General features: G+C 54.3%; 5 protein-coding genes across 5 annotated transcripts; 1 reads left to right on the forward strand and 4 right to left on the reverse strand.

Moving 5' to 3' along the window:
* Nucleotides 1-3,239: 3,239 nt before the first annotated feature.
* On the reverse strand, nucleotides 3,240-4,830 carry J4E93_006462 (uncharacterized protein; the record flags this gene model as incomplete). Its single annotated transcript, XM_049344375.1, has 4 exons — nucleotides 3,240-3,830; nucleotides 3,882-4,364; nucleotides 4,414-4,658; nucleotides 4,725-4,830. 4 exons carry the CDS (start codon nucleotides 4,828-4,830, stop codon nucleotides 3,240-3,242), a joined length of 1,425 nt encoding a protein of 474 aa, XP_049198810.1.
* A 1,369-nt stretch (nucleotides 4,831-6,199) lies between these two features.
* MCCC2 (Methylcrotonoyl-CoA carboxylase beta chain, mitochondrial) lies at nucleotides 6,200-8,035 on the reverse strand (the record flags this gene model as incomplete). The annotated part of the gene is made up of 2 exons (XM_049344376.1): nucleotides 6,200-6,497; nucleotides 6,552-8,035. 2 exons carry the CDS (start codon nucleotides 8,033-8,035, stop codon nucleotides 6,200-6,202), a joined length of 1,782 nt encoding a protein of 593 aa, XP_049198811.1.
* Nucleotides 8,036-8,457: 422 nt separating this feature from the next.
* Nucleotides 8,458-9,211, reverse strand: J4E93_006464 (uncharacterized protein; the record flags this gene model as incomplete). Its single annotated transcript, XM_049344377.1, has 3 exons — nucleotides 8,458-8,886; nucleotides 8,937-9,097; nucleotides 9,145-9,211. The coding sequence occupies 3 exons, from the start codon at nucleotides 9,209-9,211 to the stop codon at nucleotides 8,458-8,460; spliced, it is 657 nt and encodes a 218-aa protein (XP_049198812.1).
* A 1,768-nt stretch (nucleotides 9,212-10,979) lies between these two features.
* On the reverse strand, nucleotides 10,980-11,999 carry J4E93_006465 (uncharacterized protein; the record flags this gene model as incomplete). The annotated part of the gene is made up of 2 exons (XM_049344378.1): nucleotides 10,980-11,964; nucleotides 11,995-11,999. 2 exons carry the CDS (start codon nucleotides 11,997-11,999, stop codon nucleotides 10,980-10,982), a joined length of 990 nt encoding a protein of 329 aa, XP_049198813.1.
* A 1,223-nt stretch (nucleotides 12,000-13,222) lies between these two features.
* J4E93_006466 (uncharacterized protein) lies at nucleotides 13,223-13,644 on the forward strand (the record flags this gene model as incomplete). Its single annotated transcript, XM_049344379.1, has 2 exons — nucleotides 13,223-13,228; nucleotides 13,252-13,644. The coding sequence occupies 2 exons, from the start codon at nucleotides 13,223-13,225 to the stop codon at nucleotides 13,642-13,644; spliced, it is 399 nt and encodes a 132-aa protein (XP_049198814.1).
* Between the last annotated feature and the right edge of the window lie 2,117 nt (nucleotides 13,645-15,761).

The raw sequence follows: 15,761 nt of genomic DNA on the forward strand, positions 1-15,761 counted from the left end.
GCGGTGTGGGGTCGTTGCGGCGTAGCGGTAGTTTTGGGGCTGAGGCAGTGGCTCAAATCACACATGAGAGACCTCCTGCATCCTGGTTGTGTTCGGCAGCCCTGTCGCCCAAGTCTAGACGTTGGAAGATGCGACGCGATGGGAGCAGGTGGGGCTGTGCCTGCCAAGGTCAGGCTCGCTCGCTCGTGGAACTACCGACTGAAAGGTAGTAAAGTTGATGTGATTCAAAGAAACAGCCTATCGCAACCCTCCAAAAATATTGTTGAGTCTTGCGGTGAGGTCACATACTCCCATAAACAGTGCGGTATACTCTGCCGAGGGTCAAGTCGAGCTGAAAGACCCCTCGCTTCATCCCGATCTTTCTGCCTTCTTGCCTTCTGATCATGGCTGCCTAGATGTGAGTTATCAGATAATTTTCGCATGCTGTATGCCGTGTGCTACAAACAGCTGATCAGCGTTTACGAAGTTGAAAGTGAAATTGGAAGCCACAGCTTCGCGGCGCCAGTTCCTTATGAAGAAACACCATCTCACGATAGCATTGACCGGCTTCGTGCTGCGTATCCACACGGCGCATTGCAGAGCCTGAGTATCCACCAAGCGGATGGGTAAGAAACCACGTCTTCGAAGGTGGTGAGTGTTGGGGCGGACTGCAGCCGGGCTGTGCGCTGCCGCCTATCGCAGAGTGTTACCTCCTCGCTCAGCCACAAATCGGGAGGCCACCGGTAAGGCGTTCTTTGCATCAACACATGATGCGCGATTTGATCATTGACGTTTGCTTGCAGCACTTGGGTCGTGGCGAGTGAATGTGAGTGACAATGGCAGCCTGGAAGGTGGCGGTGTTTGGGGGAAGGACCTGGGCAGCGGCGCTCCCCTGAGGTAGCCGAAGCCGGAGTAGCGCGTCTCCCTGTTGGAAGCGACGCCCAGTGACTCCCAGCATCAACTGCACCTGCACTACATGTCAAATAGCTAAGATACATCCGCGCACTTAATGGCTATTCGCATGCCTTGGAAGCGTCAGACCTTTCTTTCGACACATCTTGGCGCAATTGATGTACTATGCATTCATTCTCTCAATTGTTCTATGTAGATACAGCCGTCGCAATTACCACCATCTCACACGAAGCAGCCAAGCCCATATGCGACCGCGAAGGCTCAAACGACAATCTCAGTGGAAGACATCAGCCCTTCTCTTACTCAATTGTTCTGCCAAGATGAATAGCATATGCGATTTACGGCATTTCCATAGTCATCCATAATCACCACAACCACGCCCAACCTACCTGACTTCAAGCTCGGCACGCAAACATAGTTTCTGCCTTCGGGAGGACGCATCGTCTCATCCGTCATGACAGTATCGCTCGAGTCTGACAGATCTCCATCTTGCATGTTCCCATCCGGCAGCCTCCCGATCAAGTCTTCTTCATCCATGTCTTCTTTAAACATGTCTTTCTCACGCCTGTCCTCCACGTCGATCATTTCTTCGTCAGACTCTTCTTCCATCCCCTCATCGCTCACATCTTCCTCATCCAACCACCTCAAGTCATACCCATTCGCTTCAGCCTTCTTCGCCGTCGGCGTCGTCGGACGAGGTCGCAAATCATAAGACCTCCGCACTCGATCGCTATACTCCTCAACATCAGTATCAGACTCAGTACCAGAATCGTACTCCGCATCCTCATCCACCCTCTTCCGCTTCTCTCCAGTCCGGCTGAAGTCATGGTTGCTGATCGTACGAAGCAGTTTGATCCACTGTCTTACATCGCGATACCGTCTAGCAGTGGTGCCCTTGGTGTCACGTGTATGTACTGCTCCCGTCTGGCACCAGTACCCCGTCGCGAGGGTTCTGCAATCCGCTTCCCCAAGACCGAGCGATTGGATTACCCGAATAGCCAGATCTTGATAGCTAGTAGATTTCCGCGGTTGAAGGCAAAGCAGTGCGACTGTAGCCGGAATGAAAAGCTCACCAAACAGAAGGCCCAGTATTTTAGCTGTCTCGATATTTCCGTCCGAGACGTCGACTGGAGTGGAGCCGAACACCTTCTTCCGTAGGTTATGTCCAAAGTCAACAGCCTTATCCTTGTTCAGCCTCGAACGTCGAACCTGGGGACATAACCCGTACAGCCCACCGAGAATTAGTTGTTCGAACGGCACCGCAGTATAACCGCGACCTCGTATGCATCCATGCGCCAAGTACTCGACGTCGCCTATCTTGTCGTCTAGAACATCAGACAGCCAGAAGATAAGAACCTCGCCGTCTAATCTTTCGCGGTCGAGCATTGCGATGTGGATATTGGGTTTCGGAACTGCGTGTCGAGCGAGAAAGATGACTGCGTGCAGAGACGCTGCCCAGGAACTGAATTCTGTAAGAACATCGCGCAAGCCAAGGTAGTGTGAATGCACCATCCTGTAGACTTCTGCCTCCGTCCTGGTGTAGAGACTAGGCACTTTCCTGCCATTCATGAATCCCCTCGGCACCACCTCCGTGGCGTTATTGATGGTTACCTCTGAGCCACCGCCGCTCTGTGAAGTGAACATCCGGAAAAGATATCGCGGGACATTGTTGTTTCGTATATCTACACCCGTTAGTCGTTCAACAAGTACAGCGGGTGGTTATAGACTTACGTTCCCAGTGGGCCTTTCGCTGACCAAGCGTCTCGCTACTCTCCTTCTGCAAAGGCATTGGTAACCCCTGTCACCTTCCTACTTTCTTCTGGTGCCCTTTCCACGACTTCATAGTTATATATGATCTTCTTCCGGCAGATTCTGAGTCTATGTCTTACACTATCTGGAACGCGTCCCCGATTACTCCCTTTATGGAAGAATGGCAGCCGCATGGTTTCCAAAGCAGTGTTTAGAACCAAGACATCAAGACAACACATTAATCAAGTCATATAGAGTCGTGACTACATCTTTTGTGGGACATATCGCCCAAGCTGGACGGTGCGAGACGTAACTTGTTCAACCTTCACAAAAAGATCCCTAGGAGTTGAAAGATAATCATTCATATTTCATTTCATCAAGATAGCAAATATACACACGAATCACCCAATCCATCCCAACCCATCCGATCCATTCGCCCTGGATTAAAAAACGCCATGAAAAAAGCCTTCCTCATACGAAGAAGCTCAGTTGTCATCCCGTCATACTTGCATTCCAGCATGCATCCAAACAATGGGGTATTAACCAAAAAAGCACCACCACCATCATCTTCTTTCATGCCTTCCTCACCACCCCACTCATTACATCAATATCCAGACGGACCCACCAACGAACAAAACAAACATGAGGATAGTGAGAATGGCCGCGCCCGCTTTATCCGCAGTGCTAATCTCGGATTGGAACTTGGGTAATCGGTCGGCATCGTTTCCAGAGCCTAGCCCAGGGTTACCCTCGGAAGTACCACCGGTATCGCGCGAGTACGGCGGCGGCACCCTCTGCGCATTCAACACACTGATTACGTTGAGGGCCGTCATCTGCGGTCCCACACCTTTGATGTTGTCCCAGCCCTGCTTCCACCAACTCATACCGCACTGGTGGTTGCCGCCGCCATGGTCAGACGGACCCTCGCACGTTTGCGCAGCGGCTACAGCGGATTTTTGCAGCTTGGGCATGATCTGGGGCGTGAATTCGGGGGCCATTTGCATGGTGATGCCGAGCCAGCGGGCGAGGTACGCTTTGAAGGACTCCTGATCCGCGTCGCAGACTATGTTTGCTTCGCAGATTTCGACCATGACGCCGCCTTTGTCTTCGGGGAAGAAGATGGCGACTTTGTTGATGAATTTGGTGAGTTCATTGCGCCACTTGTCGGCGCCGTTGGTGTAGTTGTACATCTGCGAACATGGTTAGTAATCGAATCTGTGGCGTAGTAACATTCCTCTTACGTATGCTGCTCCTGCAATCATGATTCCGTAGTTGTAGGTCCAGGGCGTTTGATCGGCGTCGCTGCACGGAGGGTTCGTGCTGATACTGGTTCCGTCGTAGACTTGACCGTCGCCGGGCAGAATAGGACTATTCGCCATCCAGTCGAATGCCTTCTCCGCCCACTTGGCGTATGTGTCGTTCTTTGTGTACATGGCCAATCGCGCGCCGAGATGGAAAAGTCCTCCGTTGGATGCGGTGTTTTTATACGTCCACCCATTAAGCCACGGATAGATCTGCCAGCGCATGCCTCCGCCGCAAGTACCGTCAGACACCTCCTTCTGGTAGCGGCCGACGAATTGGTTGAAGACGGACTGTGTCATGGCGAGCCAACCGGGCTGGTCTGGGGGAGGGTCTTTGAGTTTGTATTCGGCGGCAGCGATCATGGAAAAGGCCCAGAAGACTTGGTCGTCGTTTCCTTCGTTCTTGGACTGGTTGGAGGGCATCTACAAGGCTTAGCGACAGATCTTAGTGATGGCGCATGGATATACGTACCAGGTCAAGATGCTCTCCGAATTGGTGTATCAGTCCCTCGCGGACCATTTCATTGTACTGATCGTCGCCGGTGTAGTGCCAGTAGTCGAGGAGGGTACCGAACATGGCACCCGCCTGCCACCAGTAGTAGGGTTCGTAGAGGATACCCGGGTAACCACCGAGTACATGGATGCCCTTATCGTCGATGGTCGCATATTGCGCAACGAGCTGTTTGGCGACTTGGGAAGAGACATCGTTGATAGAGGCTGTAAGGTGAGGTTAGCAGACTGTATAAGCGCACAGCATGTATGCGACGGCGACGGGTATCCTACTCTCTGAATTGGGGTCGAGCACGATGGCCTGGGTGAAGGGTCGCACAACATCTGTCGACAGCAGAGAGAGCGCCGCTAGCGCTCGCGCAGGGCTGAACAACCTCATCTCGACATGTGCTTTGCGCCTAAAACAATGCTAACGAATGGCTACCCCGCAAGTGCGTGAGACCAAGTGGGGAGGGAGCGAGATCAAGCAAGATCAAGCAAACAAGCAGCGTGGTGAGGTTGACCGGGGAGGAGGAGGCAGGTACCGAAGAAGGTTGTGGCAGCGGAGGAACGGCGACAGAAAAGCGAGTGTAGTGGTAAACAGGCCCCCAGCGTTTGATGACGGACGTGACAAAGAGAGGCGGGAGCGATCGTCGTGTAGCGGAATGGCGGCAGCAACTTTAACACGGGCCTGATGGCTCCATACGCTACCCTGGCAATTCCAAGGTCGCATTCGCCGCTCGTTAGCAAATCATCAGGAAGCGGGTCCTCGGGAACGCCAGCTGCATGGAGGCTTGTCAACAGGTCAACTTGCTCTTCACAGTGCGAGCGCTGGTACAGACTGCTTAGGCTCGTTGCACACAACAACGTAGACAGCGATAGCTTCCACCACCGCCCCTCCTCCTCCCCTCCGCCTCCCCCACCCACCCTCGCGATCGTCGAGGCAATAGCGGGCAGCGGAATGGCGGCACTGGCAAGGTAACTTTGATGGATTAACACGGGCCTGTGCCCCCATAGGCTACCCTGGCAATCCCATGGTCGTATTCGCCGCCTGCATCTAATCATCATGCAGCTGGCGTTCCCTCTAAGCCGAGGAAAGGCAGGTCAAGTTGTAATTCACAGCGCAAGCGCCGGTGCGAACGACGCCACACCACCACGAACGCCATAAACAGTCAACCGATTATGATGCTGTCCTGTCTGCGTGTATCTTGCGCAACGCAGCAGCAGGGCCCGGTATCCGCGTTGAAACCTCTGGGACTCAATTCCGCATGCCTGCGCCCCACCTGCAGGGAATGTTTGTGGCGCAGGCGCCTGACTTTGCGCTGTTTGGCCTGACTTCACCGTTTGTTTTGTTCCGTTCCGTTTCGTTTCTCACGTGGTGAACCGATCAACATTGCGGCTGGTGAACCTGATCTCCAAAGCTACGACGTCAACGAACGAACCTCACACAAGCGTTTCCAAGCAAGCTTACAGGCGTGCTTGAGGCCGAACCCGCCTGCCCAGCTGTCTTGACGGCTCTCTGCCAAGATCTCTGCCAAGCCACTGTCCCGTGCAAATGTGTAGGGATGCCGGAAATTGGCGGTCATGGACCCTATTCTTAGTACACAGGTAGTTAGGCCAGGCCCTAAGACAAGCAAGGCAAGCAAGCAAGGCAAGAAAAAAATGGAACACCAAAGATTCTTGGTCAAGGTCGCGAATATCATGCTTTTAAGCAGCAACAGGGAGACGCGCGTATCGCACGCGTGCTCTTACGAAGCCTTTTCTTGCGTTTACATCCTAAACACACCCCAAGTGCTCTCCTTCTCTACGCCCTTGTTCTGTCCGCCGCACGCCATCTGCAGGCCCATGCCAAGCACCCTCCGTGTATGTTCCGGCGGTATGATTCCATCGTCCCATAGCCTTGCCGACCCGAACGTGGCCTCACTCTCATGCTCGATCCGTGCCTTTAGCGCGGGATCCACTTTCTTGCCCACGGCTTCCATGACGGAGGACAGCTGTTCTGCGCCCATGACCGACGTCTTTGCGTTGGGCCAGGTGAACATAAGTCGTGGGGAGTACGCACGGCCACTGTACTTGTGTTAGCCATGTTGTGTCGAGGAGTGGGACTGGAAGGAGACTTACCACATGCCGTAGTTTCCAGCGCCAGCACTAGATCCGACGACGACTGTGAACTTGGGTACGTCGACACAGCTTACGGCTGTTACGAGCTTTGCGCCGTTCTTTGCGATACCGCCCTTCTCGGCGTCCTGGCCGACCATGAATCCTGAGATGTTTTGGAGGAAGATGAGGGGGATGTGTCGCTTGCCGCATAGCTGGACAAAGTGCGCGCCCTTGAGCGAGCTCTCGCTGAAGAGAATGCCGTTGTTGGCTACGATACCCACGGGGTGACCGTATATCTTCGCAAAACCAGTCACCAGAGTAGAACCGTACAATGGCTTGAACTCGTCGAAAGAAGATCCATCGACGACACGTGCAATGATCTCGTGAATGGGGATTTGACGACGTAGATTGGTACCGACGATGCCTGAAAGCTCCTGGGGGTCGTAGAGAGGCTCCAGGAAAGCAGGCTGCGAAGTAACAGTCTGGTTACGGTGCCAGTTCAAGTTGCCAACACTCCTCCGCGCAAGGACAAGTGCGTGTGCGTCGTCAACTGCGAGGTAGTCTGTAACACCAGAGACCTCGCTGTGAAGCTTGCCTCCACCCAGGTCTTCTGCTGAGACGACCTCGCCGGTCGCTGCCTTGACGAGCGGTGGCCCGGCAAGGAAGATATGACCCTGATTCTCCACGATGATGTTCTCGTCGCTCATGCTAGGCACATACGCACCACCCGCCGTACATGGTCCCATGACAACACTGATCTGCGGGATGCCCATGCCCGACATGCGCGCTTGGTTGTAGAAGATGCGGCCAAAGTGGTTGACATCCGGGAACACATCTGCTTGGTTGGGCAGGTTCGCACCTCCAGAGTCGACGAGGTAGATGCAGGGTAACCGGTTTTCTTGAGCGATCGTCTGGGCTCGCAGATGCTTCTTCACGGTGACGGGGTAGTATGTGCCTCCCTTGACTGTAGCGTCATTGGCGACAACCATGCATTGCACACCGTTGACTGTGCCAATGCCAGTGACGATACCGCCTGCAGGCACATCGTCCTCTCCATACATGTTGTAACCTGCCATCTGGCTCAGTTCGAGGAATGGCGTGCCCGGGTCAATGAGCGCAGATATTCTGTCTCTAACCAGCATCTTGCCGCGCTGTATGTGCTTATCCCGAGCTTTCTGAGGTCCGCCTTGGGCGATCTTTGTGTGCAGGTTGACCAGGTTCTCGGTCGCCTCGTCCATCTGGCGCTTGTTTTCTTTGAAGTCTGCATTGCTCGTATCGACGTTCGTGGGGATCACAGAGACGGCTTCGGCATGGTGGGAATGCGTGAAGGTCGCGGTATTTCGAACTGTCTGGGGTGTGGCCCACGATTGGGTGTGCGATGGTAGCGTAGGACGCGAAGTGGACGAGAGGAGGCAGCGTTGTGTTTGCGATCGAATGACTACTGAGGGTCGTACAGAATGCTTGAGCAAGGTCAAAGCCTCTCTTGAGGGCGCTCTTGGAACCATTTTAGTTGGAGAAGTGAGCACTTGAAAGGCCACAGCTGTTCAAATAGCCCTCTGTGCGTATGTGGGGGGAAGTTGCTTTGCGCGTATTCACGACGCGATATTGAGGGTGTGATGGAATGAGAGACGTCTTGGTAAGTTACAGCTCGATTATGCCGCCTAAAAGAAAGCAGACAAGAGATAGGCAAGAAGTAGCCGGGCTTCCGCTCCAAAAGAAATTGAACTCGTTGTTTGCCGAAGCGCAGTTGAAGCTGGGGTTCGGATGACATCTCAAGACCGCTGTTAGCCGTACCGCGGCTCTGCGGGGAAACCGCGCTAGTCACATCAAGGCAGGTACCAAAACACCTTGACCATGCATCGTGATGCGCAAGACAACATCGTACTTCATCCTTCCAAGTAGACTACAAAGTGTTCAAGATTGTTATCTACAGCTTCTCACTCTCAACCGGCACCTCAACCACCTGATCCAAGCCCTCATACTTCGGAATATCAAGATTATACTTATCCGCCATCTCCGGGCTCAAGAACCTGCCACCAAGGAAATGCCTCCCAGTAAACTTCTTAACCAGCGGTTTCGGTGCAGTCAAGCTGATGAGCGCTGGTGGCATGAAGCCCTTGCCAGGTCCAGAATCCCGAGGCCCGTCCTCGATATCCCACGATGATGGCGCATCGACGGCGAGCACAGGGACGGAAGTCGATGCTAGAGCTTCGATGACTTTGGGGAATGGCTCGCGCACTTCGCCGGAGAAACTGAAGCCGAAGATTGCGTCGACGATGTGGTCGGTTTGCTTGAGTGCGGACGTGAAGTCTTCTGTGAATGGCACCTTGAGGTCTTCGAGTTGTTTCTTGAGGCGCTATGAGGTGTAAGTTTGTGTGAAAGCTTGGTAGTTGGATCGTTGCATACCTGATAGAGCTCATTCTTGCTCTGCTTGGGGTAGTAGATTGTAGGTTGGTAGCCGTAGTGGAAAAGATGACGGGCTGCGACTAATCCATCGCCGCCGTTGTTGCCAGGACCACATGCTACGAGGATGCGCTTGCCTTTGCTGAGGGGTTGTAATTTGAAGACTGAATCGTCAGCTTGACTGAGTGGATTCGATGAAGTACCAACGTACCTGCTTGGGAAACAGAAAGGCCTGCGAGTTCCATTAACTGGTCGATGGAGAATGCGCCCGAGGACATGAGCTCTTGGTCAAGCGCAGCTGCGCTTTTGGCAGAGAGAGTCTGTGAAGTGAGATCAGTCGTCATTACCGAGTCAAATATCTTCGAAGGCTACTCACTCGAAGAGCCATCGTACAGATTTCAAGTCAGAAAGGTCGCGTGGTGTACAAATAAAGATGGTTGTCACAAGATATATTCGTGAACAACATGGTGTTGCCATTACATCACTGCTCGAGGACGATGAGGTGAGCACAACAACGATTGCACATCACCACAGCATAATCAACTTCGACTTCTACATAGCTAAGAGGCACAACTTAGTAGTAATCACACCTCTGCGAAAAACTATTAATTATACACAGTTCATTCTCCAGTTCAAAGTATACCACATCGCACGTGCCCACGCATCATCGGCAAATCCTCGGAGCAAAAAGATATACCCAAACCACCAACCAACCGCCCGCTCCACTCGCGCAGTCGTCGCAACAGCACCACTTCTCCACACAACATCCCACAATGGTCTTAAGAATCCGACTCGCCCGCTTCGGCAAGAAGCACGCTCCCTTTTACAACATCGTCGTAGCACACGCCCGGTACGTCTCCCAATTGCATCCAACAATCCCATCTCGGGAGTCCGCAAACACTGCAATCAGCATATCCTCACAAGCCTACTCCGCCTTCCACCTCCCAAAACGATCGCTCGAACACAATTGTCAAGATTGATTCGCTAATGAATGACCACAGCACAGCGCGCAACTCCCGCCCCCTAGAAGTCCTCGGCACCTACGACCCAAAGCCCCAACCCCCACGACCCGGCGACACCCACGGCCGCCCCTGGAAAGACATCAAACTGGACCTATCGCGCGCGCGGTACTGGGTCGGTGTCGGCGCGCAGCCCTCAGATACGGCGTGGCGGTTGCTGTCCATGGTGGGGATACTGGAGCCGCAGTATAGGGTGGGGAAGATTGCGGGGATGGTGGTGAAGAGCGGGAGTGCGAGTAAGAGTTTGATTCAAGAGGGAGGAGGTGGAGGGGAGCCGCGGGTTGTGGTGGAGAATTTGGAGGGGGGGACGAAGGAGACTGCTTCTGCTGCTTAGGTGCTTATGTGCGCGAGTAGCGTGGGAGGATTGCGTGGATGCGAGGGGGAGGGCAAAATGCGTGGAGAGGGCGAATCGGGAAACTTGTTTGATGGATGGGTACATGAAGATCCATCGAATGGCGTACAAAACATGCCTGGCTGTTGTTGCCGTACGAAGGACCCAATCGAGGCGGTTTCCAGGATCAAATGGGCAAGGAAAGGTGCACGACACAGCAACCAGATATTCGCTCTTTGAGAAGAAAGAACATCAGCCCTGGAAGATCAGCAAAGGCATGATATGGGGAAGCTTACATTGAGGAGGGTTAGTATTTCGATTTCTCCATCATAGACCACGAAAGGCTACGTCCGAAATGTATAACTTGTAACAATACAACAAACATGAACATGCGCCCTTGAACTCTCTAGCAACGCTTCGGAGGACCAACGCAATGACAGGTCGTGGAGAAAATACGTCTTGGGAAAGAGCGGTACGATTACTATTCCGCTCCAGACTACCATAAGGCCACACATATACCTGTACAACCCTCCAGAATACAACAGAAACCGTCGACACCATCATCGACGTGACTCCAACACCAAAGCCACCCCATCCGATCCATCCATCCATCCAGTCTAATAGATAAGCCCCCAAGCAAATAACTCCCGCTAAATGCAACACCATCTCCCCAAACCCAACAAGATCGAAACATCTTCAATGCGCCGCGACCAAAAAGGTATTCGTAATGAGACAAACGACCATAACAACAACACCGTAAATGCTCAAAGCAAGCGCCAAATTACGCAATAGGCCCCTTCTGAAATCACGGTTAAGATGCCCCTCGCTCGTAACATACCCCTCCGCCTCTCCACTCTGGTACTCGTCCTCGTCGTCTTCATCCTTAACGAGACGCTGGTGGTGTGAGGATTCCGGGTCAGAGATCTTGTAATAAAACAACCCCGGCAAAATGAAGGAAATCGTCGTAGAACCCGTGCTTCCAACATACGCCAGTACTTTCTCCAGACTAGAAACGGTCATGGCGGTGATGAAGGAGAGGATGATGAGGACGGTGGAGATGACTGCGAATTTCAGGTCGCTCATCTCGCTGCTCTTGGGCGCGCCGGGCTTGGGCGTGTTGTTCATGAGTGTGTTTCGTGAGGGGCTGCTTTCGCTTTGTTTGCGGCCGCCAGGGCGCCACTTTAGACAAGCGTCGATGCTGGCGCGGCAGGGGTGGATTTGGAGGGGGTAGGAGAACATGACGAGGATGACGATGGCGAGGCGGCCGATGGTGCTGGCGGCGGCGGTGGGGTACATGGATACGATGTTGCCGTGTATGTTGTCGCCGTAGGAGAGGTAGCCTGTGATGCCGGTAAGAATGTACAGTCCGCATGCGCCTCCGATGGAAGCGAAGATGACGGTGGTTGTTTGGAAGTGCGAGTTGTCGGCTATCTCATTCAGGATCGAGAACATGTTCTGGTGGCATGTGTAGGCGAAGACGATGACGGGGAAGGCGGCGAGTGCGGAGACGGGGCCCGCCCATTCGAAGACACGGACGTTGCCGCGGTCGGCTATCGTGTCGCCTTTGAGGAAGTGGGCTACGACGAGTATGACGAGGTAGGCGATCGAGAAGAGGGCGATCACGCTGGTGTACTTGAGCGAGTCTAGGCGGCGGAGGAAGGACAGCGGAATGACGATGAGCCTGGATTGGTTAGTACACACCACTCCGAACTTCATGACCAGCACCTACATGAACGCCGTGATCCAGAACTGCCTGTCGACCAGAAAGGTGATGTCTCCCGCGCCCGGCGCAAATCCTCGAACCACACCCGGCATCAGATCTCCAATGATGATAAGATAGCTGACGGCGACGCCGAAGCACTTGACTGCGATAGCGGCGTCGAAGATGATAGACAGGTTCGGGTATGTCATCTGAGACAGTGTCGCAAAAGATACATGCCCACGGTCAATGTAGCGGGCGCATCGCGTCTGGAGGTAGAGGCCAAAGCCTGCGGTCGTGCCAGCCCATGCGATAACGAAGATGCCGAGGAAGATGCCCATTTTGGAGAGCGCGGAGGGCATGGCGAGGAGGCCGGCACCGAGAACTGTAGACGGTCAGCATGGTCTCGTGTGGGGTAGCTGGCATGGGCATACTGGTGTTGGCCAGGTTAATGACACTGGATATCCATGTTGCCTGGCCCTTGAATCCGACGTCTTGTTTTCCTCTGCCTCTCCTACTTGGGTCAGCTTTCGTCCGATAAGAGATATACGAGGCTATCGTACCGTCGCCCTCTCAGCGACCCGGTGCTCGAAGTCATGGGGTCTGCGTCTGCTGGCTCGGGGCCGATGGCGGAGTAGGAAGCCATGCTCTGGGGTGCGAAATGCGCGGTTCGTGTTATTGCGCGTTCATCCGTCGAGGGTTGGCGGTGGTGCTATCTATGTTGCGATGACGAGCACAGGCAAGCGAATGTGATGACAGAGCTATGGGAGCTCGAGCTGGCAGTGAAAAGCGAGGGTGGGAGTGCTCCGCTGACGTCTGGTCTCGAGGCCCCATAACCCGGGGGCTTATCAGCGGCCGCTAAAATTAACATCCGCTCCGCTCGAGGTACGCGCCCGCGTTTACACGGCTGGGCGAACATAAACATCGAATCCAGCACCACCATGGACGAATACGAGGAGGCGGTTCTGTTCACATTCTCACTGCTGGAATCGCGGTTGGATCGCCTGGAGTATATCCTCGGCGGCCCGCAGGACAACACCAAGGACAAGCAAAAGACCATCCCGGATCGCATACACAGGATCGAGCAGTCACTGCAGCAGCTGGCGGGCAAGACTGCGCTACTCGACGAGGCCAACAACTTACGTACGCAGCCTTTACTTCCCTTTCCCTCGCTGTTTTAGGCTAACGTCACCAGTGAGCAAGCACAAAGATGTCCTCAAGACACAACACGACGACAACGATGACGGTCCTCCCCTCGACAACGCCCAGAAAGCTGTCTTGGTGACCGAACGCGCAACAAGCTTCGCGACAACTGCGTCACAGCTCCAAGCTCTCGAAGACCAGCAGATACCCACCACCGATGGCTTCGCCAAGTTAGCCGTGTTGCGACCGCGCATTGCTGAAGCAGAAGAACGCCAACTACAACAAGCACTCAAGATTTCCGAGCTGCGGAAAAGGAACGGCTTGCTGAATCAGCGGTACCAGCAGGTCATGCTCCTCGGCGCAGGAAGATGCTGGGTCGACTACGACGAGAGGCTTAGGAAGGGCCTGAGAGCGCTTGTGCGGGAGGAATATAGGAGAAGGCCTGCCGAGGAGGAAAAAGGCGTGGCACGCGAAGAAGAAGAGGGCGATGAGAGTGAATCGGAGGAGGACGAGCTGTGAGAACTGTCAGCATCACGCAACACTTCACCGAACCAAGAATGCCACGCTCGGTGCCATCAGTCTCCGCGCAGAAGCACCAATCGCCTGCTGAGACACCGTACGTCCATTACTATTTTCTCAACCATGTTGTGTTGACGGTACGTGGACTTTATGCGTTGCGCAAATACCGACGTCAGACGGTTTTAAGGCGTGGCTGACAGATGCCAGGTGCTTCACGTGTACCTAGGTACCTTGGGCGCGTCGTCACAGCCACAGCCGGTACCCGCGACCGTCATTCTTGTTTTGCACATCTGATAGAGGCTCAGCAGTCTGGGCGGGGCATGTGGACCAGATCATCAGCGAGCATGTGGACCGGTGTCACCATCGTTGCAGCGATCCAGAGTCGCGCATGTTACAAAAGCGACGCGTTGCCTCGGATCAAGCAAGCATCCGAAAGTGACATATTGCAAAACAAACTTCCCGATCATGACGACGGCCATGGGGAATTTGATACGTGGTACAGTAACGTACGTCAATTGACCTTTGCACCCTGACCGGAAACACTTTGCCATGTCACAGGTAGCAGTCGCAGATAGTTCAAACACGAAAAGAGTTTGTAAGCGCCAGCTTTTTCTTGCTGAATGATGTAAAGTGAGGTCAAGTGAGGGTCTCAGCAACTTTGTAGGGCTGCGGAGGGTTCGGTGCCGTAGCACGGCGTTTCATGACCGTCTCGTGTCAGCTTGGTGACCTGGCCCAGGGCCCCGAAGCGTAATGGCGCCGACAATGGTCCGGACGTCAATTTCCTGGCTCGCCTGGGAACTACTGCGCCTAGACACACCTTCTCAGCCGCAAATGGACGCGGCGCACGTGTCGGCTACCATGGGTAATCAAGACAGGTCATGGGGAAACGTGGATGGCATACCTTGACGGCGACGCAGGGTGCACATGAGATTAGCCAGACTTGTGCAGTGGAATTGCAGCTGTCAGACCAGTTGTGTATGACAGCAGCGGTGTAGATTGTCGATTTAATCAAAGTACCACATTTCGGACGGGGATGTCCTGTGTGTGGGAGGGTTCTCGGGGTGTTCTTGAGTGACGAGACGAGGATGCATGATGAGGCGTCGCCATGTATTGGGATCCCTTTGAGCGACGGACCTAGGTAGTACTAGCTGCGCCACGTCTTGGCTTGGCGTATTGAGAGTGAACAAAGTCATGAGGGTGAATGGCCGTGAACAGCTTGACATTGTCGAACACTTTGTCGAGCAACAGGTGGATGAGATACCCCCATAACGCTGTTAACATCAAAACAACGTAGACTTGTCTGTGTACGGCGGCTCGACGGCCACCAAAGGCACTAATGCACTAAACGCGCGTGCAGCTGTCCAGGCCTTTGGCTGACGGGCGCGGTGCCATTTTAATCTCTGCACAAGTGGGACCCGCAGCGCTGCAATCCCCGAACAACCCTTAGCCATTCCAGCCGGCGCGGCCAATCGAGAACTACTGGGAACCCAAGGTGAAACCGTCGCATCTCTCGCTCTGCTCCCGCCCTCGCCCGTAACCCTCCCTCGACACCCACCGCCTGCTGCCATAATCCACCTTCACGCAGCCGCCAGAGTCGCAGAAGCCTTGCGCGCCCACCAACACTGCTGGTCACTGGACGCCCGCCTCCCGCTGCTTGCGCCCTGTGCACCGTTCGCTGCCCTGCACAACTCCACCAACGCGCCGATATACTGGCCCAACGCCCACAACACTCTTTGACTCTCGACATTCACCCATAATACCGCATCTGGCACCCACGCTCTTTCCCGCTCTTCCTGCTCTTCCTGCGCCCGCGACAGCATAGCTTAATCGCCCCTTTCCCCGCCGTTTCCACCAACACATGCCCGCTTACGGCTCGCTGGGCGGCTCTCCTTCACTACGCAAAATGGAAAACGGAGGCTACGGCCAGAGGTCCCAAGGCTTCAGCATGAGCCGCATCATCGGGGATCCCTTTGCGCTGGCCACGATATCGATTGGCATTGTGAGTAGCCCGGAGTACGCGGCAGTCGTGGGATCTGGTCGCTAACGTGGTATACAGCTCGCCTGGGTCATCGCCTTTGTCAGCTCCATAATATCAGCCATCCACGGTGGCTTCCCCA

This window comes from Alternaria ventricosa (genome assembly GCF_023758065.1).
Source record: "Alternaria ventricosa strain BMP 2768 chromosome Unknown scaffold_10, whole genome shotgun sequence".
Taxonomy (NCBI): domain Eukaryota; kingdom Fungi; phylum Ascomycota; class Dothideomycetes; order Pleosporales; family Pleosporaceae; genus Alternaria; species Alternaria ventricosa.